This window comes from Excalfactoria chinensis, chromosome 5, assembly GCF_039878825.1.
Source record: "Excalfactoria chinensis isolate bCotChi1 chromosome 5, bCotChi1.hap2, whole genome shotgun sequence".
NCBI classification, from domain to species: domain Eukaryota; kingdom Metazoa; phylum Chordata; class Aves; order Galliformes; family Phasianidae; genus Excalfactoria; species Excalfactoria chinensis.
In genome coordinates this window covers 27,652,518-27,678,118 of record NC_092829.1, presented here as the reverse complement: position 1 = coordinate 27,678,118, position 25,601 = coordinate 27,652,518, and the positions used below count along the sequence as shown (strand labels likewise).

The following is a 25,601-nucleotide window of genomic DNA, read 5'->3' as shown; positions in this document are numbered from 1 at the left end:
AATAAAGAATTGTAAATCTCACATTTTTTATGTTTTTAGTTAAAAATACACATTTTTTTTTACCTGAGTAACTCATTCTGCTTTGGAAACAAATGTTCTAGATAATGCATGGAGTAGTTACCTGTATTCCTTTCCTCATAGATTACAATGCTCGTAAATCAGCTCTGTGCATAAGCTTCAAACTTTCTACAATACAGCATCTTCTCTTATGCGTTGAATGTCTTGATTCCTCCTATATAACGAAGCAATGTAAAGATATGTACTAAACCAGTCTAGAACAATTTAAATGAAGCTCCTCATTTGGCTTGAAATAATAAGCAACAGGAATATACCAAAGCTTCTAAAAGGAAGATCTTTGAAAGGACAGTAAGATGCCATGCTCCTTCTAAGAAAGAAGATTTTGCATAACTTAAATTCTAAGAGCCACATAAATACTTATAGATTTACATATTTTTAAAGGAAATCAGAGCAAAACAGGGTGAAATAATCATACCTCCATCATGTTTCTCAGTTTTTTAATCTACTTGAAGTCTGGATTTTCAACATCATGTCTAAATACCAGGCCAATAACATCAATAAGCAGTGACTGCTGCTGAATGTGAAAAGCAATAAAGCTTTGTCTTGACACTTATCTTGTGTCTGTATTCCCGGTTACTTAACCACTCATGACATGGCCTCATTTTGGACTAATAAGCTATAAAAATAAGTTTGTCCTAATCTAACTGCTGTGAATACCTTTAACAGCTTCTATAACATTTTAACAGAATGCATCTTTAAAGAAACAATGATACAGACGTTTTCCACATAGGAGCCAGACCACTATCTTTACATACTCAGTACAGTAGTTTCATTTAATTCTATCTTGCATTTTACATACCTCTCTAGATATTTATGTAGCTCAGGCTCAGATTACTCTATTATATTTGCCTTTAAAATTCACAGTCCACGCTTTTCAGTTTTGCATTCAAAGAGCACATGATCAGTACTTTTATTTTTTAAACTGCTATAGCATGTAGCAGACAGTCCCTAAAGCACAAAATTGTACCAAGCAAACGAAATGATGGTCACATTCCCATTGAGTTTTCTGGACTTATTACAGTCTTAGAAACAGATACGAGGGGTACTATAAGAATTTGTTAAGATTATTTTCAGCATATAGCCCCCATTTACCTTCCAGCATTTTGGTTTAGGAAAGAAAAAAAAAAAAAGTATGTATATAAATAATAAATATCTAGGCCTGCTGCCCTCCCCACTCCCCCACCAGGAAAAACAAAACAAATATCATTTTCATAGCCCTGAATTAAACTTACTGGTTTCCTACAGCCAAGAGTTACATCAACTGATGTTTACTCCAGTCAACCTATATACACAACCAGGCAATCCTGAAATGAATGTAAAATCAAATGCCATTCTTTATTTCTTTTGTTTCCTTAGGAAAGAAATATTCTAAAGGCAGACAATGAAGGTTTAAAGATGCAACTGGAACAGGCACATAAAACAATTGAATCTCTTAAAATTCAGAGAAGAAATCACGTTATCGACAACCTACAACACAAAGACTGCTCCTAGCAGATGAGGGGAAGTTCCTTATGGAAGAATGTAAGACTGAAGGGAAGGATTGTGATAAAGCTGCTTTACCACGTGAACTGGAAAGACAATCCAAAGGATTTTAAAACAGAAATACTCTCTTTATTCTATACATTTCCCTGTTGAAAACACTCCCAAGTCTATAAGTGAATCCCTTCAATTTAAGGTATGTTAGCATCATCTGCACAGTGAACTCAGTATCTTCTGGGATTGTTTTTTAAAGGAGCGACACTGTTCCTGAAGCTTATGTACATGATGACCACGTGAATTCTACAGTGACTTGGCTGCACATCTCACTCTACAAGGGTTCTAAGTAGCTACTCATAAGACTCTCACTTCAGATTTGGCCCAAATTCAGGTTTGTAGAAACAAATGTTCAATAGAGATAAGCATTTAAGTAAAGCTGTAGATTTATTTCATTGAAAGAGTTCTTTCTCATTGTGGCTGAAACCAATTAAAAACATTACGTAGTCATCTTAATTTCTAGAGCTTAGCAAGAATATTAATATAAGTAGTTAAGCTGATTTTTAGACTTCAATAGGGCATACTGACAAATGTTTTAAAACTTCTTTATGGTAAAATATGAGACTAGAGAGAGCTTAGAGTGAATTCTGCTTCCATTTCAGTATTCCAGGCTACAGCTTGGAAAACACAGTCCTACTTAAGGGATAGCTTGCTGTCCTTGTACTGTAGATATGGGATAACATCGATTACTTTTTCTAACATCAAAGTGGATACCAGTGTTGTAACATCTGAGTAGAACCTTAAAGACCATATTATGAAGGAAACTGCATAGCAATCTCAATGCAGTGGATATTGTATTCCAGTTTCTAACATCTTATGGCTCTAACCAGGATTTCTTCATTTTCTCTCATAGATTTCACACGCACTTTAGGTGAAGAGTCAAGGTGACTGTGCTCTTACATGTGTAGATTTTGTACAGTGAAAGGTGCTAGGGAGGTAATGTAGTTTTCTTAAAACTATACTGTGTACATACTGTCAAGGAATTACAAATCAATCAAGTTACTGGTGAATCTTTTAGTCATAAATGCCAATCTTAAAATGTCATTTGCATTTCACGGTAATTCTTAAAGCTGTATAAAACTCACTTGCTTTTATCAAAAAGGGACGTCATCGAACATTTAAACAGCACAAACTAAAACTAAAACTAACGTATCTATTAACAACATATGCTCCTGCTCCAGCAGGGGGTCAGACCAGATGATCTTTCGAGGTCCCTTCCAATCCCTGACAGTCTGTAATTCTGTGATATACTTCAGTGCTCCTCAAAACTTACAGATTAGTTTACAAAATCCATGACAGATTAAACATTTAGTCGACCCCTTACAATAGCATGTGTGCTTGGTGTTCAGTGGCATAAACGTATGCTCTGTTTCCAGCTTACAGTCATTAATTGTCAAGTATATTAACACTTTATTTATTTCTTTTTTAAAGTCAAGCTGAAACTGCTTCCTAATCTACTGGTTCTAAGTTCCTGCTTAGAACTTGAGTTGTGTTTGCATCCATGACTAAATAAAAACAAATGAAGGAAGAGAGTAGTAGTAATAGTAGTAGTAGACTTTCTGTTATCTTACTGTAAATAAATGTGCTCTGTAAGGAATTTAAATGCATATGACAAACCTTGCCGTTGTGAAGTTTGTGAAACTTTTGTTCCTCGTACACTAAGCCTGAATTATTTACAGTTAAGATGAAATTGCACTTTGATCAGTGAAGCAGTCAAAATGGCTTTCAAATCACATTTGCACATTTGCTTTGCCAATTTTCTACGAGTTTCCTGATTTCTGCCCTCTCCGCAGGACTGCAGTAAGAAGTATTTCTCATACACACTTAGCAGATAAAAGTCTATTTCTACAACAATTAAAAGGAACAGGATAAACGTTGGAAATATTTCAGTGTATTTAGAAAATACCTTAGAAGAGCAGCAAAATTTGGCAAATCCTGTGCATCTGAGATAACTGCTTGCTTTTGGTTTCAGTTCTAACCGAATTTCTGCGTGTGTGTGTGAATGCAGATAAATACACACACACACACACACACACATTTTGCCTACTCTTGGAGGATAAAAGAGGAGCAAATTAATAAATCAATATTTGGAAAGTTCCCTGCCATCAACAGCTGACCCAAAGGTTACTGTGTCAGTAATGTCAACTACTTAATGCTCAGAATCAAGTCAAGACTATAGACTTGTACAGCCTAAGATTAAAACTTACTTTTCTGTCACCCTGTTCCTATAAGCAATCAGAATGATTTGAACTCACCCTGCTGCAGGATCATCTTACAGAACCCATACATGATACTTCACATATGCTGAAAACTTCCTGCTTCAGAAATATTAGTTGATACTTGGAAAATGTCAAAGCTCTCCAAACACCTTCAGGATGTTTGCCCAAAGCCTCCTGCAGTGTGTTTTTTTTCGTCTTGTTGTTGCTTTGTTTTGGTGGTAGTCCCTTGTTATTACTTTGCAACTTCCTTTTTTGCTGCATGAATTAATAGTGTTAATAGCAAATACTGACTGTACAGGGATACTGCTGAGACTGACAAAGTTACTGAGCAAAAATCACCCACATCACTGTTGATCTTACTGCTCCTTTACGCTGGGAAAAAAAAAAAGATACAATGAATAAGTACTAAGTGCTGTTTAGAGGACTTATCAGCAAGCACTGGTATTGAACACCATTTAAAACTTGTCACGGTTAATATAAATGAAAAGCACTCACCTTTATTCTTTCTCCAGGCTCAGCTGTGTTTCATATACATACAGAAAGGAAGAAAATTGAAATGTCCCTACCCCACCCACTGTTTATTTTTTAAGTGTGAATTCTGATCCTTAAAAGATGAAAGTAAGTAGCCTAAATGATCTAACAATGAAAAGGCCAGAGCTAAAGTTAATGCTGAAGACAACAGCCTTTAAAATAGCTCACATAAGCTTTTGAAAATACAAAACAATGTTACCATTTGGAATTCTTTGTTCCAGTAGCAACCTGTTACCCTGTTGGGACCCATCTCTACAGAAATCCCACTTTTTGTTTCAGTGCTATTAAAGAAGATTGAAAAAGTGTACAGACTGTAAACATTTATATTATATGAAGTGTAAGATTTCAGTTTCATATTTATATTAGAAAAAAAAAATATTAAAATCATACCTTGCCTCCGAGTTTGCATCTGAAAGAAAGAAACCTGAACAACATATATTCATTTTCCTTTCCATTTGGGACACTCCTGCAGGACTGAGCTGATATATGAGAGTCTCAAGCCAGCCCTTCTACATTCTTGAGCCTGAGGACACTGAGAGCGCTTGGGAAGCTGGGCATCTTCAGATTATTTTTCCAGCGTTTAGTGGCTGAGACAATACAGATGCTGTTTTGCCATTACACTGTTCAAGGTATTACCAAGCACAGTTCTTCATTAGCACAATCACTTGCTTTTGTTTAAGGACACCAGTTCTCAAAAGATTCTACAGCATGACAGGTACACTTAAACAAGGCTTCTGTAATTTCTACTAGGGCTGGTAGCATCTTATCATCCCCAACGTTTGCTATTCTTTACCTTACCACAGAACTCAAAATACCGTATCTCATGCATGTTTTTATGTCCAGTAGTGAACATCAAAATATCTGAGGAGGGGAGTGAAGAAGAAAAGGGTGCAGACTACTGAAGAACACCATTCCTACTTACAGGCAAATCTGCTCTCCAATCTTTGCACATACAGAGCAAGGTGTATTTTGCTTCAGGATTACAGAAGTGAAAGAAACAGAAAGAAAAGGAAAACCTCCAATTGCTTGTGAAGTTTTTCTTTAGTTCACATAAAGACAAAAGTAATGATCACAAAATAAGCAAAGAAAATTGCATAGGTTTGAGGTCAATTGTAGCTGAATATCCTTCAATGGAAACAGACTCGACAGAAACCCCAGATAACACAATCAGGATGTATTTGGGACCTCTCCTGTCTGGTGAACATTTCCTGTATTGTTACCTACAATACAAGCACGTTTCACCATTATTTCAAATCACCAGCAGGAAATCTTTCTTGCAAGCACAGGAGATATGAAATAGAGAACCAAAATCACACTTCACAAGTGATGATGCAAATAACTTCAAATACGGCACTTTATTCCTCAGTGTTTACAGCTGTTAACAAAACCAGCCCTCTTTAGCCCAGACACAAGAAAGTCTTCTTTTTCAATTCCTGATCAACCAAATGAATTCACTGAATCTGAATAAACATGGAAATAATCACAGACATCTAAAATGGCTTTTTTCTTACAACAGAATTTTTGAATGTACTTCTTTCAAGACTGAGACAGAAGGGTTGGAGGCTTAAATCGGTTGTTTTAATGGCATTATTGCATCTTTTGATGAAATAAGAACATATATTCTGACAAAGGATGAGACCGAGAAAGGGATACCTCAATGAAATGTGGCGGTGCTTACTTTGCTTTTCTGCTACTTGCTCCACACTTAGGAATTATTCAAGAAAGTATGAAATGGCTCAAATAAATAAATTAAAAAAAACAACAAAATATCATAGTATCATCATAGTATCATAGTATCGTGCGAGTTGGAAGGGACCTTAGAGATCATTGAGTCCAACTCCCGGGTTTCGAGCCCCCTGTGTAGCGAAATATCTACCATCAAACTCCACCTTATTCAAACTTCTGTCTTTTACAACATCAACATAAAAAATAACTGGAAAACAGTATGGGATAATTGAACTGTTAGAAATGTAAGGGGCACACATCTGGTGTACTTCACTCCGAACGGTGCTGTTACAAACAGCACAAACTGACAGGTGTGAGAGCACTGAGGCACATACACAACTACTACGGTTCTACCAGCCCTGCAGGCCAACTAACCCAGTGCAGCTTCACATATTAAGAATGACAAAATCTTTATGCGTAGATAAACCACTTGAATTTCCTAGCCTACTTCCCTGGTAAAACTAAATTCTCGATTGTTGTTCTTGTGTTACTTGTAGCAAAAATAACAGCATAGTGATTAGCAAAGAGAATTTTAAATTAAGGCTTTTTTGTTTGTTAAAAACTACTCTCCTCCTTCCCTTGCTGACCAACACTTGTCATCTCCAGGGCCAGTGGTCTCACTCTGTATGTCATTTGTGAGCTACTCTATAGCGCTATGCAAAAATCAATCTCCAAAGGAAGAAAAATCAGTACTACGCTCCCACTTGCAATTCCTCTCCACAACATCAGCAGAGGCCAACAACAGAAATGAGTGTAGAAACAAAGTGATAATGAGACTACTGCTAGGAGGTGGGTGAAGTTAAGCCAGCAGAGTACTTCATTATATTGAGTTCACATTCAAGTCAACATGTACAAGCAATGACGTCTCCCACTTTTTTTTCTTGAAGGCTACTGGAACTGTAAAGTACGGTTAAGGCTGAACCAATCACATCACAAAGCAGCATTCTGAGTCAATAAGCATACAAAAAAATAACAGGAAGGAATTTTTTAAAGTTTAGCTAGACTAAAATTTCAAATGAAGGTGTTGGTAGCAGCTGATTAATAAAATCTGGCACATTTTTAACCAACATGCTAGAGAAGCATCTAATTTTGAACAGGGCTTTACGTTCCTGCATAGATCTGCCTCTGTACTTGAGGGCATGATGCATGTGTCCTCAAAGACAGGGTAAGAACTTTAAGGAATACCAACATGGACACCAACAGCAAGTTTGTGGGGAAAAAAACCAAAAAACCTCCTAACTGTGGTACACAAAAGCAGATTCAAAACTTAATGTTCAACTGCAGATAACTCGGAGTGATATATTCCTTGGAAGTGCTTCAGGGTTTCTGTCAAGAGACATGCCCAGGTTGATCAGGTGCCTTCCTGAATCCCTGCAGTGACATGATCCTGATAAATACTATTGTGAATAGATACGTAGGCATCATCTCTCTTGTTTTACCTCTACTCACAAATGGCATCACAACAGAGGAGGGACCTAAAGAAGTTAAGTAACACATCATTTTTAGCTGGCAGCTCTGAACTTAATTTAATCTACCTAAATTAATCTACTAACAGACATAACTATACAAAATCCTTTTCCTCATCTAGATGCTCTTTTTCTGGAGTAACACCATCTATGAAGGAGAAAGTATCCATACATATCAATACCGTGTTTCTTGCAGGTTATCAGACCAATTGGGTGACAGAATAAAAAAGCAAAGCCTTTGAATGCTATATTGGAGCTTTTTCCAGAAACCTTAATGGGGAAGAGAAACTTCTGCGTGAGGCAACTCATCAGCTGGCAGTTGCCAAATACAGAGCAGGCAGGAGATAAAGAAATGGCATGCTCTTTCTCAGGCAACTGAGCTTTGCTGACCTTTATTTGTAAAGGCTGATGCAGGAAGAGTATATAAATGAAATTCTATTGGACATGATGGTAGTAGAAAATGCTTTTACGAAACATCAATAATAAGAAAAGCAAGTAAAGTAAAAATAAACATCAAAAGTCACCACGATTCTGGTGTTGTGGTCGGTCCATGCTCTGACCTTCAATTAATTTCCGATATATTTACAAACACGGAAAGCCACCTAATTTTACTAGTATCAATAGAGAAGTAATTCAGGATGTTACTTTTATGTGAAGTTCTGAAAGAAAAGGAAAGCTCACTGAATAGTTCTGACCAAAGCCTTAAGTGACAACTTGAAACTGAAGTTCTTCAATCTGTCCGATGTGAAAACTGGCTAAAGAAAAAAGCACAAAAGCAGCGATCTGGACTTTCAGAAGCGACTCCCTCCAGTTCTTAGGTCTGATTTTTTAGTTCTATTTTTTTTTTGTATCCAGCTTTTGGAGCAGGAGAATTCACATGCAACAATGAATAATTAGAGAAGCTTGAACATCATTTTTATTCTGTTTCTTTAAAAAGGTTTTTATTCTGTTTTCTGAGGCTTATTTTAAATAAATGAACATAATTAAAAAGAAAAACACAACCAGTACAAAAAGCGAGGACTCTAGTCATGATATTTTAGTATAAACATTCTGCTTAGTTAACTAAAAGAATTCAGTGACAACATTGGTCGAATGCAATGATTCACATGGTCATACTTAAATCTAATCTAAACCAAAGGTACCACATCTAAATTCCTGATACCAGTAAACACCACCACTATATTTTGTCTACTACTCTTTCAGTATCTCCGATAACCTCCACCACCTCTTCCACCATACGGATCTCCATAACCCCCTCTGCCACCATAACCACCCCTGCCACCATAGTCCCCCCTACCGCCTTGGAAACCACCTCCACCTCTTCCACCTCCACCACCCCTGAAACCCCCACCTCCAAAGCCACCCCCACCCCCAAAGCCACCCCCACCTCCTCCTCTACCCCCTCCACCACCCCAGCCGCCCCTCCCTCCACCACCTCCACCTCCCCAGCCACCTCTTCCACCACCTTCCTGTCTTTTTTGCCACGGAGGCATTTCAGGAGGAGGTGGTTCAATCTCTGTTGGTCTGCCTCCACGATCAGGTACTCTCCCCATCAGAACCTATATTGAAAAATAAAGGGATATAATAACTTGAAAGGACAGAGGCTAATTCTCTTATGGACAAAGACATGCTGCCTGCTCTCTAGAGGAAGTAAGTTTCTATCAGAGTGGAGTTTGACTGTTGAACTCCTATTTCCTTTCCATGTAACTTGCCAGCAGCATGTGGCAAGAACTCCAAAAGTGATCTGATTTTCCATCTGTAAAATTTCAGTAGCGAGCAGAAAGGTAGAACAGAAAAAAAGCACAGGATGCTGCCATAACACTTTATATTATAATATGATCCAGTATTATATTATCTAGTGTACGTAATGGGAGACTGTACTAGACTAAGCTTCATAGAATATCGAGCTGAAGATCAAAGAGGTACCCAGGTACGTCTTTTTGTTGTTGTTCTCAGATTTCCTAAACTCTCTCTATAATGAATGTTAGCTGACATTGAGTCAGTTCCAGGCATTCCAATCAAAGTCCCCTTAGAAAAAAAAGAAACAAAAAACCCCAACAAAACACACACAAAAAACCCCAGAGATCATACAATAATTAGAAAACTTCAGAATCTTTGGGATCAGAGTATTAAAAAATATCTAAGTGCTGCAAACTGATATCTAAGTGATAACTAAAATGCTGCGAACCTTCCTTTTCTAAAGCATCGAGTATCATTTCCTTTTATCATATCCCAGAAAGAAAAGTTACCTTGTTGATTGCGCAAACTGTATTTTCTCGTGTTGATCCACTACTTGTTCTTATGATCTTCGATAAATCCTCTCGAGCGGCAAGAAGGTGAGCTAATGTTACTGTTGACTTTGGAGATAACGCATAGCGCTTGGGCTGATAGATTCGTGCTATGTCATCTGTTTTTACCTAAATGATAAAAATCAAACATAATTTACTTACTAGACATAAACACACTTACTGTATGTAGGCTGTAAAACACACTTACTGTACAGGTCTCGGTAAGTTGCAGTGGCTGTAATGTCTGTAAAACTGGGTTACCTTATAAAATGTGGTGCCAGTTGTCACCAATTCTCCTTATATGGTGATGTACAAAATATGCTGCTAAGACTCAGCACAGCTAAAACAGAAACTCTTCTATCCACTGACAGCAAACATTCTTTGATGCTTTACAATATATCTAAGACTAAAATTTAGACTCCTTGCCGTAAGGGAGGGAGGCAAGCTAGCAACTGAATTAAAAATGGAAAATAACTTGCTTGCTGGCTTAAAAAAAAACATCAATACCGAAACATTTTGCATCCCAAAAGCTTTTTTGGAGAAGTTCTGAACAAGTATTCTACAAGAAAACTGAGGGGAAAATGAGTTTACAGCCATTGTAATTATCTCGCTGACCTTGTGGGTTATCTATGTTAAGGCCCAGTGTTTGGCTTCCTCTTGCACTTCTAAGAGAAATGTTGAGGATTTCTCTTACTTTACTTCACTGGGGGCAGATGGATATAGGGAAGAAAAAGGGAGGTGTGGACTTACAATGAAAAACCTCAGCAGAGGATGCTTGATTTTCAATCTTTGGAGCTACAGACACTCACAAAAGATGGCCTGTACCACTTAGCCAAATTCTTGCCCTTCCACACCATCTAGCAGTCAGATATTACAACCCTGAATGAGAAACTGCTTGAAATGTAGACAGCAATAATGGAATTGTATTTACATAGTAGGTATATTTGCTAACAAGACCTGCAGAATTGTAGCAGACTCCCATCTACAGGAAGCGAAGAATGCAGCAAGCTTACCTTTGCTCTATCAGACCAGCCAAAAGACTGCACTGTCACATCTAGCCTCTTCATTAACATACGACGGCGACATTCGTATTCACTGCGAAGAGCATCATTGATTTTCTCCAATCTTTCCTGCAGTGTTACAGTACAAAAATCCAAATGTTCTATTCTATACAAATATAAGGCATACAAGTCAAATGAAAGTTAAGCCCATTTAGCAAATAAAATGGCCATCCCCAGGTAACCTCTATAAACTGCATAAAATTAGGAGTACATCTGTGTAGCTCTGCAGCAGTCTGTATGTAAAGGTATTTCAAAAGTAAATGCATGGATTAACACAAAGCCCATTAACAATCCAATACTTTCAGAATTAATGTTAGTGTTATCGGTGCTTAATAACTGAAAGTTAATTATCAGTAATTAGAACAGTGGCTGTAAAATAGACAGTCAGATGAAGCCAGAAATATAAATTTTGACCATCCTGTGAAACACAGAAAAAAAAATGAGTCTGTTTTTCTATTCTTACCACTTGATCAGAATTCAGAGGTTTTGTCAGCAGTGATTTCCCTACGTGGGTTTTCTGAACTTTTGAGAGAATGTCCTTTATCTAAAAAAAAACATGTAACACAAATGATATTTACGCTTACTTCAGCACAAGTCTTTTCAATCATAAGATCAAATACAGCACAAGTGTTTTATTAGACTCATAAAGAGAGATGCATCTCAAATATTTCACCCCATAACTGAAACAGTTAAACACTAAGCAGTATGAAACAAATCATACTGTTAAGCTCTTAGCTAAGATGGAAGCTTACCAATGCAGAAGCTAAAAACAGAGAAAACGTCTACCTTTTGTTCCACGCTGTTTAACAAAGGAGGAATATCGGATGAGGAGGAGTTTGGTAAGCCCAGCGCATCACAGATAGCTTGTACTTCCTGATGGATTTCATTGTGCTTTTCCAAATGAGAGTTTTTACTTTTCTTGCTGTGCAATATCTTTAAAGCTTGAAGTTCTGTACTTAGAAACACTAGAGAGAAAAGCATCATCACAGCAGATTTAGAGGCATGAAAAATGTTGTACCCACGTTCATGTAAAACAAGGCAATCATAAAAGACCCTTTCTCAGTCCTCTCTTGACAGGTCAGTGTCATTTTCCCATTCGTTACCTGAACTAACTTCCATCCAGCTTCCCATCTTCTGTCTGCACATCTTAAGTACACACACTTCACTGCTAATATCCTTCCCCAGGTCAAGTTCCTTAGCTAGTTTCATGCTATCACACTGCTCCCTGCTGTTATTCCTTTCTTTTCCTGTCTAATCTCAAGTGTTTGCCACCATCAGTTTTCCCACTCAAATTTCTTTCTATACTCAGTCTCAGCAGGCATCCCTTAGCCCAGGTCTAGCTTAAACCTAGATCTTGCTCCCCTCTATCTCGCTTTCAGCATCTCCCCATCATGCTGCATTTTCCTTCAAGCTGGCCCCAAATGTCTCAGAAACAGAAGCAGCAAGGCCTTAGTTTCAGCTGAGCTGGAACTGGATCGAGAAATTACCAGGAGGCCTCAGTAGGCTGAACAATACATCACAGAAAAATATTAAGTCTTGCTATTTTCATTCCCCACAAGTGATCTGATGCATGCACAGGTAATGATTGTAGAGATACACTTAAATACACATAAAGAAATACTTAAATTGTATGATAATTATAAAGCAAGCACATACAACATTGTAGGGGGGGGGAAAATGATTTTAACTCACAGAGGAGTTTAAGACAATCCTCCTTCTCTTTCAATCTATCTTTTATGTCTCCAGATATAAGTGACGAATATGGACAAGCCATTTCTCTCAGGAAGCCACTAATCTCAAGCTGGAAGCTCTCTATATCTTTATCACCTGTGGAAATAAATAAAGGCCATTAATTATTTTTCTTTTAATTTAATTCTTATTTTTTTACCAATAGAAACATCCAACTAATTAAGTTTTTATCTTTTATACATTTAGATTGCAGGTTTTGGTACCCCTGACAAACACCACCTACCACTCCAGCAGCATTTTCTTTCTTCTGAAAGAGGTCCTGCATACAAACAGACCCCACTTTCAATTGCAAAGGCAATACTGCATTCACGCTTTAAACAAGAAGCTGATGCTACAGCAGCCTGAAACCATAATGCAAGTATTTGGAGTGAATCATCAGCTCACATCTAGCAGAGAGGCAGCAGCGCTGCCTTCTTCAGATCACAGGAATATCACTGTCAAGCGAACAGCGGATGTCACAAAGCAGCGGGCAACTGTCATTCATGTTGTGGCAAACCAGTTCTGAGAGTCAAACTAACCCAATGATACCCATGTGCCCAGGTTACTGTCAATGGTTGGCTGCCTTTTCTTTTTTTTTTTTTTTCCTCTTTCTTTCTTCCTTCTGAAAGCATCTTCACCAGGTTAAGACCTTAATCTAATCTAGCAGCTATCTACACACAAACATCAGTCTTTCTCTGTCTACCTTCTAGCAGCCTTCTAAATTTCAACACTAATTTTGTTACTAGCTTAAATGTCAAATGTGAGTCCCCTGAACAAATACTACATAGCTTCAATAAATTAACACTCATTTACCATCTGCTGATGTGATGCTTTCTTCCATGTCACCCAGTGACTTTATTTGGGAGCCTAACCAAACACAGAGGTCAAAAAACTCTGGTGAAGACAATCCACTTTGTGCTGCTTTGTTCAAGGCTTCCTCCTCCAAGAGGGGACCCGTGTACCTGTACAGGGAGACGAACCTTGATAATACGAAGTAGGTTTAACAGAAAATATACATACTTTCAAATACCCTGACTGCTCCATCACGGCGGAGGCGCTCACCAACACACGGCCTCAGCGTTACAGGCAGGGCAGTCCCCGCCCGGGCTCCCAGGTGAGGCAGGAGGCCCTTCCCGACCAGCACTCCGTTCCGCTCCGTCCCCAGCGGTGGGCAGCCCCGCCCGCCCCGAGCGCAGCACCGGCGCCCCTCGGCCCCTCCGCAGCGGAGCAAGGCCTGCAGGGCCGCCGCTCTCTCCAGGAGGCTCCCGTCACCCCCCCAAGGCCTCTCCGGGAAAGGAAAGCCACAACCGTTCCCCCGTTACCCTACCCTAGGGCCTCCAGCGCGTCCAAGATGTCGCACTCCATCTTCAGGCTCGGCTCCAGCTCCCTCATGCCGCCACAGCGGCTGCCGCCGCGCCGCGCTGTGCCCACCTCAAATGGGCCCCGCCGCAACCTGCGCCCGCTGCTGCGTTCCGTAGAGCCGCAAGGCCGCTGTGCAACCTCTGCCCGGCCCGGCGGGTTGGGCCGCCCCGACACGGTGTTTCAGCTGGGTTAGAGGCTGAACCCCGGAGCGTGTATCTGAGAGCGGGGAACGTAGAAATGAGACTCTTGCCACTCTCTTAGAATGGTCTACTCTTATTTGGGGTCTAAATAAAGAACTAGTAAAGAGAGCAGGAAAGCAAAATATAGAAGTAGGCAGCTTTCTTTCTCATTCTTTCTTATGTCCTTAATGCCACACACACAGCAGAGTATGCTAAGCAGAGCAGAGAGCAATTGAAACTATCATAATACAATCCATCAAAACTAGAAGGCAGTCTGGCAATGTAAGAAGTACTGTGTGGTGCAAGTAGGTGGCACCATTTTTCTGTGAGTCTAAATTTTGTTCTATGTCAAAAGTGTATTTTGCTTCCTAACTTTCCTGCATATATAAATATTACATGCATGAGGAAGAAAAAGTCTGAATCTCATAAACAGTGTCTTGAAACCTGCAAGTGAAAGATGTTTTGGTTGTGACTCTATATGTGTGTTGCCTAACATCTGCTTACAACTTTGCCTTGCATTCAATTCACAATTTTCTCTAAGTCCATTCCTCTGTTTCCCATCCATTGGGAAGGAATACAAGAAATTGTAATATAGCAGCCTAAAAACTCTGAGTTTTGCCCTTGCCACATGTTCCTTCAACTACGCAACCACCAGCACCAACAGAAAAGGCCCCCGCATATGGCCATCACCCTCGTGGGAAAGGCAGATGTGGCTTCTCCATTGTCAGCTCTATCCTCAGATTTGTTTAAATCTCTACAATTACAAGGTGTCTGTAACATTACTTAAAGAAACAAAAAAATTCTTTCTACTAAGCATAGTGACACTGTTCACAGATAAAGCAGTTTCATGTTTGGAAAGATTCCCTTTCCTTGTGCTTCTAACTTGTTGCCAAGGAATAAGAACCAAATCTCTTGAATTCAAATGACTGGGAGATGCCTCTGTTTCAGCACAGAGAAGGTACACATAATTCGTAGCACTGAGAAACAGGTAGCAAGCAATTACTGACCACTAGAGGGACTCAGAGGAGTGGAGAAGAAATAGAATATATCACGTAGCAGATGTTTCCTTCTCACATGAGCTTACCTGTGCACAGCGTTGTACTGCATATGCGCAGTTTAGAAATGAAGACAGCATTTGTGCAGGTGCCTAAATCAATGTGAGAAGCTTATGCGAGTGGAGCATAAAACAGATCAATAATAGGATTACATTAAAACGAAGCAATATCTTTTCTTTATGCATCAGTTTAAACTGCCCAGCTTCCACCTGTAAAATAGCACAAGCCTGTTATACAAAAGATAGGTACTGTTCTACAAACTCACTGACATTTAAACAACAGCAGCTTGCTACTTTCAAGCCCAGTGTTAAACTACTCTTAGTCTTTCAATAAACTATTATTTTTTAAGGATTATTCGCCAGTTCCCACCCAGGGCAGTATCACATTCATTACAGCACTGCAGAACCAGGCTGCAAGGTGAAATTGGTCTGTATGCAAATTACATCAGTTTTGTTTGGGAAGTGTTCGTCTTCTATCCTTAGACCAAACCAGGCCACCTGAAGTGGTGACTTTGAAGTTCTCAGTCCAAAATGGGCTTCTGCTCAAAGTTATGCATAGTGATAAACTCTGAAGAATGAAAAACTTGGTTTCTGGAAAACGGATTGCTCTCAAATTACTTTTCTGGGTCACAGCACTGCACAGCTGGTGAGGGAGAGCTCAGAAGCAGGCAACCATAAGCACACTGCAGACTGCCTGCAACATAACTGACCATGTCTCTTTTTCTAGTGCTTGCCTAAGGAGGCAATGGCACTTCACAACCCACAAGTTGTGATAAAGTCAATAATGCACAATGTCTAGCTCTTCGGTGTTATAGCGTTTGTCATTTACAGTTGAAATCACTGAGATTTGTCATTTGCTTTAAAAGGAGTTGAATGCAACCTAGGAATTTCAGTGAGATGTGCTCATATCTTTCTGCACTGCTAACAACAAAACCCCTTGCTTCGCAGAGCCAGCGTTCACATTTGTCTACTCCCATTTCTCTTTCCTGTGGTGCACTGTAAAAGAAGAGTTATAAATGTTGAAAGAACCAGTTTTTTATCATTAGATTTCTTTTTGCTCAAGTGGAATCTCATGTTTAATGTATATAATGGCATGGCAAGAAAAGTGTTGAGCATAAGTAGCCTGAGAAAAGAGAAGGGCGACTGTCTCACAGAACTGACAGCACCTTTTGCCTCTTGTCAGGGCTGAATTTAACTGGCTTCCCACTACCGAGGCAGTCCTTACCTTGTGAAGGCTACTTGCTTTTGAAGTTCTCCTAGGTAGCATCTTTTAAGATAAAGTGAGCAGGTAACACAATCTCTGGGTGCCCAGTGAACATATCTCCACAGAAGATGGTGCTGAGTACTGCTTGTGATTTTGTGGGCATTATTCCATCATGAGTGAGACTGCAGCCTTGAACTGCTGCAACATATGCTATTAAGTGAGCAAAAGAAGACAGACCTGCAGTAAGCCTGGCCTCTGCTGCAGCAAATGTTCAGCCTGGCAGGACAAAGCAATGAATATTCCAAGTTCATATTTCTCATTCTTTTAAAAATAAACTGTGCCCATTTTGCTCTTCAGACCATATGGCATGAATCATTTCAGTGAAGCATTCATCACATCATGATTTACACTGACATTATTTCTTAGAAGTTAAGTGCTAGAGCTTCTCTGAGAGGAGGGAGCTGTGCGTACTGCAGTCCTTCTTTGTGGTTTCATTGCCTTTACTGAAAGGTATTTTTGTTCATCTTAGCTGGAAACTAGAGTTACAGGAGCAAAAAAACAAGCACAAAATGTTCCCATTCTTAGGTTTTCTGACTGAAAAAAAAAAAAAAAAATAAAAAAAAAAATCAATCTCTTCATGATTGCACACAAACTTACCTTAATCTCTTATGCTTGTATATGATGTATCCACATGATCCTGTTTGACACTGAGCCTGACCTCTTTCTAAGAATGAATAACAGAAAAGTCTTCGGATAGTGTGTATGCGTACCAATCTAATTAACACGGTGAATATTTGAATGGATGAATGAGGTGTATGGCCAGGTGTGCAAGTTACCAGAGGGATTTCTGGGGTCAGAAACCTGCTATTGAGTGCCACAGCCTGCATCAGGAGCAACAGATGCCTGCAAATATTTCCAAGAATGGGTATGTGCCAAAACAAGCTTATAAGATCAGGCAAGTCTATAGATTTGCAAAAGGCCCCCCTCGTTCAGCTTAGGAACATTGTCGTGACATTTTTTTCCCCTGTCTTTTTTTAATCTTCCTTCTGATTAGAGAAATAGAAATCAGAGAAAAGAAGATCTTTTTGTCTACGGTAGGACAAAAATGTAGACCAGAACTTCATGAAGTAATCATGCTCTCCTCAGCTGAGGAAGCATAAAGTATCAGAGTATCTATCATAGCTGAAAGACAGGAAATACGGGATAGCTATTAAAGAACTGGAATAGTTGACTTCTAAAAAAATCCAGAAAAACAACAGCAAAACAAATCAAAACATTGTGAAGTGGCAAACGTTGTGTCTTGAATGTAGAAAGGAGTGCTTCAGAGCCCCACCGGGGCCTGAAACACAAGTCATACTTCACAATTTGCAGCAATATTGGTTTCTTAACATATTGAAATAAAGATTTTTTAACAAGCTTCCATCTGTTAAGCCAGCAAGTTGGCTTGGACTGATCATGCTCGCTGCTTTAATAAATAGCCAACATCATTTTTCAAACCACAGCTTTCAAATTATTTTGGAGAATTTCAATGTACAGCAGTCGTGGCCAATCTTGACAGATTTACGTTGCTTGTTCACCACAACGAGGGCCCAAACTTGGGGGTGGTGTTTCAGAAGAAAGGGCTGCAGTGCCATTTGGGAAGGGTGGGCTCAGGAGTGACCTCAGGATAGCCACTTCCTTGACTAACGGCATCGCAAATGAGGCTGAATTGGTCTTGAACAGGAAGGGAGTGAACCACTCAAGTCCGAAAGCAACTCCCTGTCTGGAAGGTGTGCTTCCCACAGGAAAAAAAGCTACTCTGTTAGTATGAGGAAAAGGAACCGAGGGCATGCTTGTCTTCACCCACCACCCACCCCCCTGCAGCAGCACAAATGAAAATGCCAACAAAAGTGTGCAAGACATAACATTCTTGCTTTTTCCCCTTTAAAAGCAGGCACATTTTTAGTTTAGTTGTGCTACACAAGCAGTTTACTGGGAGTCTGCTAAAGGAAACAATTAACCGAGCAAGATTAGGAGGCTACACTTCAAATTCTCCAGCAGAAATTCTCTTTCAAGGAGGAAATTATGCTCCAAATCAGCATGACTTGAGGTTAAATTAAAATAATCTCGTGACTCTGAAGCACTAAGCAGACTATCTACCTCTGTATTTGTTAACTTTGTTAGTAAAAATATACTCATAATGGGTAAGTATTGATAATCATCTTATGATAAAACAACAGATATTCCCTCTAATTTATCTAGCTAACAAGTTTATCCCAGCACTCACAACCACCACCAAGTTGCCTTTCCTTTCTCCTTACTGAATGTGAGAATAAAGAAAATTAATTCAATACTCTAAATGCTTTCTTTCTGGTCAACAGGCATCAAATTAATACTCTCTTGTAACATTGCTCATTGAAAAATGAAAACTGGCTGTATTTGAGAGAGAACTATTCAATTTCATTCTGCTTGTTAATAATGTAACTGAAAGAATCTGAAGAGAGGCAGCAGGAGTTTCCAAGAAGGTGAGAGGAGGGATGGTTAGGATGTGTATAAATATATCTAAACATACATATTTTGTCACTTTATATGTTGGTATTAAAGGGAAAGTATCAGGAAAGTCAAGATGAAAACCTGTGCTCCATAGTAAAGCACTCACAAAGCCATCAAATACAACTTTGATGAGAGAGGTGATTTAAAAAAAAGTTTAATTCACTAAACATACATAGTTAAAATGATACACTTGTGAGGAAGGCTGAGCATCTTTCTTTATGTCACTTGCCTCCAAAGCCCCAAGTGTGAGGAATTGCCAAAATAAAAGAGGTGAGGATTTGTATTCTGGCTTCAAACCCATACTCCATTTTTCTTTCAGAATCACCACCATCATAACCACCAGAATTATTATGTTGCTTATGCTCTAATTTCTTTATTTCCTCATCCAATCACACCTGTTTCTCAAGCAGGCTTTTGTGGGGTGTTTGATCCAGACTTCTGCTCTCCACGTCAATCTTGTCTTTGTCCAATGTCCTCTGACAAATTTCAAGAGCACTGCTACAACTTTTGGGAAGCACTAAGGGTTCAGTGACACGGCTGCTTAAATAACTGAATCTACATGAAGCAGCTGAGCTGACACAGATGAAGTAAAAATGAAAGGAAGAATTAAAGAAGCATGAAACATCTGAGCCCAGGTAATTGAGTTCCCACATCAGGAGTAACTAAGAAATATATGGTATGGTCTTTCATGCACGTAGCTCCATGTAGAAAACAAATGAATTCACATGCATGTACATATACGTATGAAAGCAAGTGGCTAACTTATGTTTGGAGATCGGTTTTGGTCCTGATACTCTCTCTTTTAGATGACTCACCCATATATTGCTTTTGTTAATAGTTCCTAGCTGAGTTCTAAAGGATTCTCCTAGAAAAAGAAATGAGATATTTTTAGAAGGCTTATTTTGTTTTCTTTTTTTTCCTTTCTGAATGGTAGGACTTTTTTTTAATAGTAACTCAGCCTTTTGGTTTTCTCTCACCCTTCTCACCCCCTCTGTTGCTATTCCTTGAGAACTGTGGGTGGCCGCTGAAGCGGTGAACATCACATGATGTCACTTAGCAACCCGATGTTCATAAATAGCTACAATCTTTTTTTTTTCCCTCTAATGGCTATTTTTCCCCCCCATCAGGAAAAACACTTAGATCCATTCCATTCTGACAGTGCTAAATTCTTTCTTTGACCTTCCAGCCTATTTATTGCTTATGCTTTCCTCTTCTGGGGTCTGATTCCGATGGTAACATCAAGGCTAATGCTTCTTGAAGGCATTCAATACATTCCTGAGCTTAATATTAGCATATAATAACAATAATTATTAGCACCCTTGAAGCACTTTAAGAACAGTCCTTTCCTTTTCTATAGACGTCTGCACTGCATACATTTCAGATGACCTCAACATAATGTTAGTGAGATGAAATCAGAATAGTTATCCACAGATTTTTTTGTAATGCCTTTTGGGAATACTCAGGAAATCAGACATTTATCAGTTCATTCAGATTGAATCTGGCAGGATTTTTGTGTCTCATCTCAGTATTGCAATGGCCCTTTTAAATACCAGCTATGCTGTTCAGGACTCTCTTTAAGAGTAGAGTTCTGCCAATAACATACTGTCACATGAGTTAGTAAGATAGCAACCGAAAGATTATAAACTAGGAAAAGTAGGCTTGTGTAAGTCTTCGAGAAGGGTCTTGCAAAAAAATTGCTGAGGAAACACAGCAAAGTTAAGAAACAGTCTAAGCCTGGCTTGTCCTGGAGGTCTCTGTCTAAGAGCATAGAAAACAACTCAACAGATCCTATCTACACAGCAACCATATGGATGCTTCTCAGAGAGCTGGGGGAGCTCTGTACCTGAGAAGAGGGAGTAACATGGGGGAAAGCAAAGAGTGTCACAGTGCATGTGTGATGGCTGCCATCACCCGATGGTGGTGACACTGTAAATACTCCTCTCCCTCACACTATTTGCATTACTGTTTCATAGACAACTAACTGGTGGCTAAACTACACAAATGGGGAAGAATATCTTGATTTCTTCTTCCCTTTATTGGCTTCTTGACTTCATTCTTTCTTTTCTGGATTAATATACTATGGAACAGAGAAGACAACTCTTTTCTTATTATTTCTGAAGCACTTTTTTGTTGGCCATGCCTACATTCTCTGGAACTGCGTTTTAGTTCTGTTTAAACTGGGAAAGAAAAACAACAACACTACATTAGAATCACTCAGCCCACAGAGCCTTATGCAGCTTTTGTATTACCTTACCACTCACTGATACCAGCTTGTATCAGCAGACTATTACTGTCTTGGCCACTCTGGGGGATCTGGAGAGTGACATCAGTAAGCCACTAAGAACAGCTGGGAATGTCATATCCCATTTGTCTGGGAGTTGTGGAGCACAGCCCTCCCTGTGGCAGAAACATGGAAAGACAGAGACCCTCATCCCCAGCTCTCCAACAGCTCACTAAAACATTAAAGTTGTCTTAAGAGGACAGGCAGATACAGTGATCTCTGCCATTTAATACCTGCTACTGGATCTTCCCAGAGGCAAACTAAGTGAAGGCTGCTGTCTTTGAAAGATCAATGCAGCCAATCTGGGATTTGGTGTGAGTAATGGAGGCTGAAGAGACAAATGACACACTGTGGCTTCTCCAAACGTCTGTCCTACTGACTGCCACTGCAAGAAGACCTATCTCTACATAGACATGCATATTTGAAATTAGCAATTTTGCATAGCAATTATACATAGAGGTCATCACTGCCAGGGCAAAAAAGTACATTGGCTGAAGACCCACAATGAGCAACTTCTTAGCCTGATTATTTCCTAATGAGTTTCCTTTTCCTTACTGTCCTACTGCATGCTCCTGTATTACTTAGAGTTGGAAAGCACAGCTAAATGAAGGGCGGACTCTGAAGTGTAACAAAACTGAAACCACAGTTACAAGTTGCAGTAAAGATGTTTCAGGAAGGAAAAAATGTTTCATAGTCTGTAGTGCTCTGTATGCTTTCTATGTACACAACATATGCACACAGAGCAGTCTTGTAGAAAATAATTGTTGTATAACCTTCCCTTAAATGGAACAGAATGGACTTTCGAGAAGAAAAGAGTATATTAAAATTATGCATAATTTTAGTTACCTTAACATCTAAAAACAAACAAAAAAACCCAAAAACCAACCAACGCTGCTTGTCCCTTCTTTCTAACTGCTCTTTCTGCTGTTGTGTTTTGCTTCAGTTGATTTTCTGGCTTCTGTATCAACTTGTAAGATAGTGAATAAAAACAAGCTGGTTTATAAGCTTGTCTCAATACTCAAATTACTTCCTGTGTAACTCTCATGGATACACATAGCTCCATATGTACATCTATTTGGATCCTTATTTGAGAAGAATGTTCCATAATAGTCACTCTAAAAATAAGCTTTTATATATATTAACCCTTTATGTGGATCTTCATGCACTATGGTTTCCCTTATTTGTTCTTGTCATTAAGTGACATCCGTACACACGCCAGAACTATTTGAGTGCTCCTTTGTAGAGTGCTCATCCTTGTTTAATTTTTTATGATACAGACATCCATTCTGATATGAAACTACCCATAAGAATCACAACTATAAATATGAATAAAAAACCAAATAGTGTTGAAACACAGCTGACCCTTGAAGTATGCCGTGTTTCCTATTGGCTTTACTAAGATGAAGATTTCATCTCCTTGCAAGACAGGAGGCTCTTTGTGTGGAAACAGTTACAAATCACGGCACGTATAAAGTGTCCAAGCTGACAATGGCCCACTCTCAATCCCACAGCATCAGTGGAAAAGGTCCTTTCCCCTATGATAAATTCAGCATGCCACACAAGCACCTAAATGTCTTTTCACCACTCCTTTCTCACACATGGTTGTTGCTTCTTGCTGTCTTTCTAAAGATAAAAGTTAAAATAAAGGTGGTGAGAAAATGATTTATTTTTTTTCCATTCCTAAATTTATAGTTTGTGATTCCACTGATACTTTACTGTGTTTCAAAAAATAAAAATATGTTCAGTACAGCAGCAAAAAAAATCAGGATAACACATTCAGACAGAGCTTCCAAGTCAGGGGTGACCCAGTCAGCCTTCTCACAGGCAGGTGCTTGAGTCTTTGGCTGGATTTTGCACATTTGGGTTTTATTTTCCAAGCTACTCTCTGCAATGCATTATCTGATGGCAAAGTATTTTGCCTTCACTCCATACAGCATGTAAGGCCTTAGAATCTGATGGCTGGAGTTTGTGAGTCTGAGTGATCCAAGTAGGAACTGGCATTGTATCCAGGGAGACAGTGAGTTGAGCAAGGGTCTGAGTGCCATAAGCAGTAGTCAAGTCCTTCTTCCAATGGAAAAGAGAACTGGAGGAGGTACACTTCAACTCATATACCAGCATTTTGCATGATGTAAGAGAGCCAAATTCAAACCTCTACCATTTAACCAACAGGCTGAAACTTCTCAGGTAAGCCCTTTTCTTGAAGCTGATCAGTTTGTACTAGGTGGGTTACACAGAGAAATTTCTAGAACTCAACTCCTCTTTGCTCTTGCAAATACACTTTTTTCCACATAGCTAACGTATTTTACAGAGAGCAAACTCCAGTGCACTGTCAGAGCACCTGGAGAATGGAACAATCATAGGGGAAGTAGGGTGTGGATTCACACCTGCACCAACAGGGAGCAACCTAGGTACCCAGATTCAAGAGGATGCTTAGGCTTAACTATTGGAACCACATTCTATATCTACCTGCCTGGGAAGCTTACAACTGCAAGTAAAAACAAGAGAAAGATCCCCTCTTCTGGGAATCCTAGCAGGACTCAAGAACCACCTGAAAGGCAATTTATTGGTATGGTTGTAACCTGATGCATCAGCACATCTGTGCAACAGATGATATAATTTCACAAGTTAAATATATAGTACTGTGTGACTTTAGGCACCTTGGTATTGAGCAGATTAAAGAACTGAACACGCAGGCACAATGCTGTAACACAGTACAAAGTCACAGCAATAACAGAAGGACAACAAAGTCTTAGGCTGCAGCAAATGAGAACAAGCCCCAGCACAACAGCCATAGGCACAGAAATGAAGGAAGAAAACTTGCTTACCTTTGGAATGCCCCAAGTAAGCAGGGATCTCTAGATGAGGTACCCTCACCTCCACTGCCAAGACTTAAATGAGGTCTGGGAAGGGTGAATCCAGGCTCCAGCCCTTCCAGTCACTCAGGTACATTGCATGCACCTGAGCTCCTCTGGGTTGGCCCTGCCTTCCCACCAGGTGCTCAGTCACTGATTCAAGCTGTGACTTGGCATTTCTGCTACAGTATGTAAGTACTCACAGAGACACTTCTGTTTATAAGAAAAATCCTTGCTCTGAATTTAGCCCACAGTCCCTCAGCCTCATTTGTTTGCCCATAACATGGGAATAGCATTACATTCTTACTTCCTGGAAACATGAAGAAAAACTCTTGGAAACATTGGGAAGTGTAGAGACAGGACAGCTTGGGGGGAGGGAAAAAGGGTAATGTATTAGAATACGACACTTTCTTGAAATATATGTTTCAGAGGGAGAAGTTATGTTTTCCTCCAAAAATGCTAAATAAGTTTCTTCCTAAGTAACTACAACTGTAGTAAACATTCATAAAGAAACAACCAACTCTAGAACCAAAAGGAAGATTAACAACATTAGTTTTTATGCTGGTGGCCAAATTCTTCTCTCGCTCAGTGGAATTCTTCCAGGCTTCCCCTTTAACTACAGTGAGTTACTCCAGATTTAAACCAGTGCAAGCAAGGGCAGGTTAAAAATACATGTGCCACAATCGGCCTTGGAAAATTCATTTCTTCATGATAGACTTTAAACTGACTGCCGAGGCAGACAGCATGTCTTGCCCATAATCATTTTATATTTGCTTCTTTTCCTCAGTCCTTAAAATGAGTTCATGACTTCATGACTCTGAGAGTAAATATATTATATAATGAATACGCTTTTTATTCAATACTTGGAGGAAATTAAAGTAAATGCTGTATGTAATAATACCGAATGGAAAAAGCAATGATAATTATTTGATGAGAGAGTGAATACGGAGGGTGCTCGGTTAATCCTGTGGTCTGAGGTAAATGGCAGACAATCAAGTAAAACTAATGACCATCATAAAACAAAAACAAACTGCATTACTCCACCAGCTCTTGACTAATCTATTATTTTCTCATGAATACCATTGCATAAAATAGTTAGAACACGTATTGTCAGTAAACTGAGTTTCATAAATGAATTGTCACATTGTACTGCTGAAAAATTATCAGTCAAAATCTTTGGCCACATTTCTAATTTGTTCCTTATTTGGGTTTATTTTACATCTCAGTTTAGAAATGAAGTGTTTCATTCTTGTTGTAAATGAGGCTATCATGCTTTAGTAGAATTTGTCCCAGACTGTCAGGTTGCACTCCTGCAAGCAGGCCTTACACAATGCTCATCTAATGGAGAAGAAATGCCAGTAGGCATCAGCATGAGTAAGGAGAGGAGATTATGTTCTGTGAGAAGAGTGAAAAGATTAGTGAACAAAGAAATCATGGGGCCATTGCAATAACAATGATATGATATTTTGGTGCAGGCTGTTAAACAAGAGTAACTGCTGCTTTTTGGT

At 39.2% G+C, this 25,601-nt stretch overlaps 2 protein-coding genes across 2 annotated transcripts in view; one reads left to right on the top strand and one right to left on the bottom strand.

Moving 5' to 3' along the window:
* RASGRP1 (RAS guanyl releasing protein 1) overlaps nucleotides 1-4,668 on the top strand; it is a 34,520-nt gene extending 29,852 nt beyond the window's left edge. The window contains exon 17 of the mRNA XM_072337543.1: nucleotides 1,435-4,668. Coding sequence (XP_072193644.1) covers nucleotides 1,435-1,569 — 135 coding nt within the window. The 3' untranslated portion in view covers nucleotides 1,570-4,668. The remainder of the gene's footprint in view (nucleotides 1-1,434) is intronic.
* Nucleotides 4,669-8,450: 3,782 nt separating this feature from the next.
* On the bottom strand, nucleotides 8,451-24,117 carry FAM98B (family with sequence similarity 98 member B). Its single transcript, XM_072337542.1, has 10 exons — nucleotides 24,067-24,117; nucleotides 15,255-15,317; nucleotides 13,957-14,207; nucleotides 13,443-13,591; nucleotides 12,594-12,728; nucleotides 11,688-11,866; nucleotides 11,365-11,445; nucleotides 10,854-10,970; nucleotides 9,802-9,969; nucleotides 8,451-9,111 (listed from the first exon to the last, which is right to left on the bottom strand). The coding sequence occupies exons 3-10, from the start codon at nucleotides 14,019-14,021 to the stop codon at nucleotides 8,752-8,754; spliced, it is 1,254 nt and encodes a 417-aa protein (XP_072193643.1). The 5' UTR covers nucleotides 14,022-14,207; nucleotides 15,255-15,317; nucleotides 24,067-24,117; the 3' UTR covers nucleotides 8,451-8,751.
* Nucleotides 24,118-25,601: the final 1,484 nt, after the last annotated feature.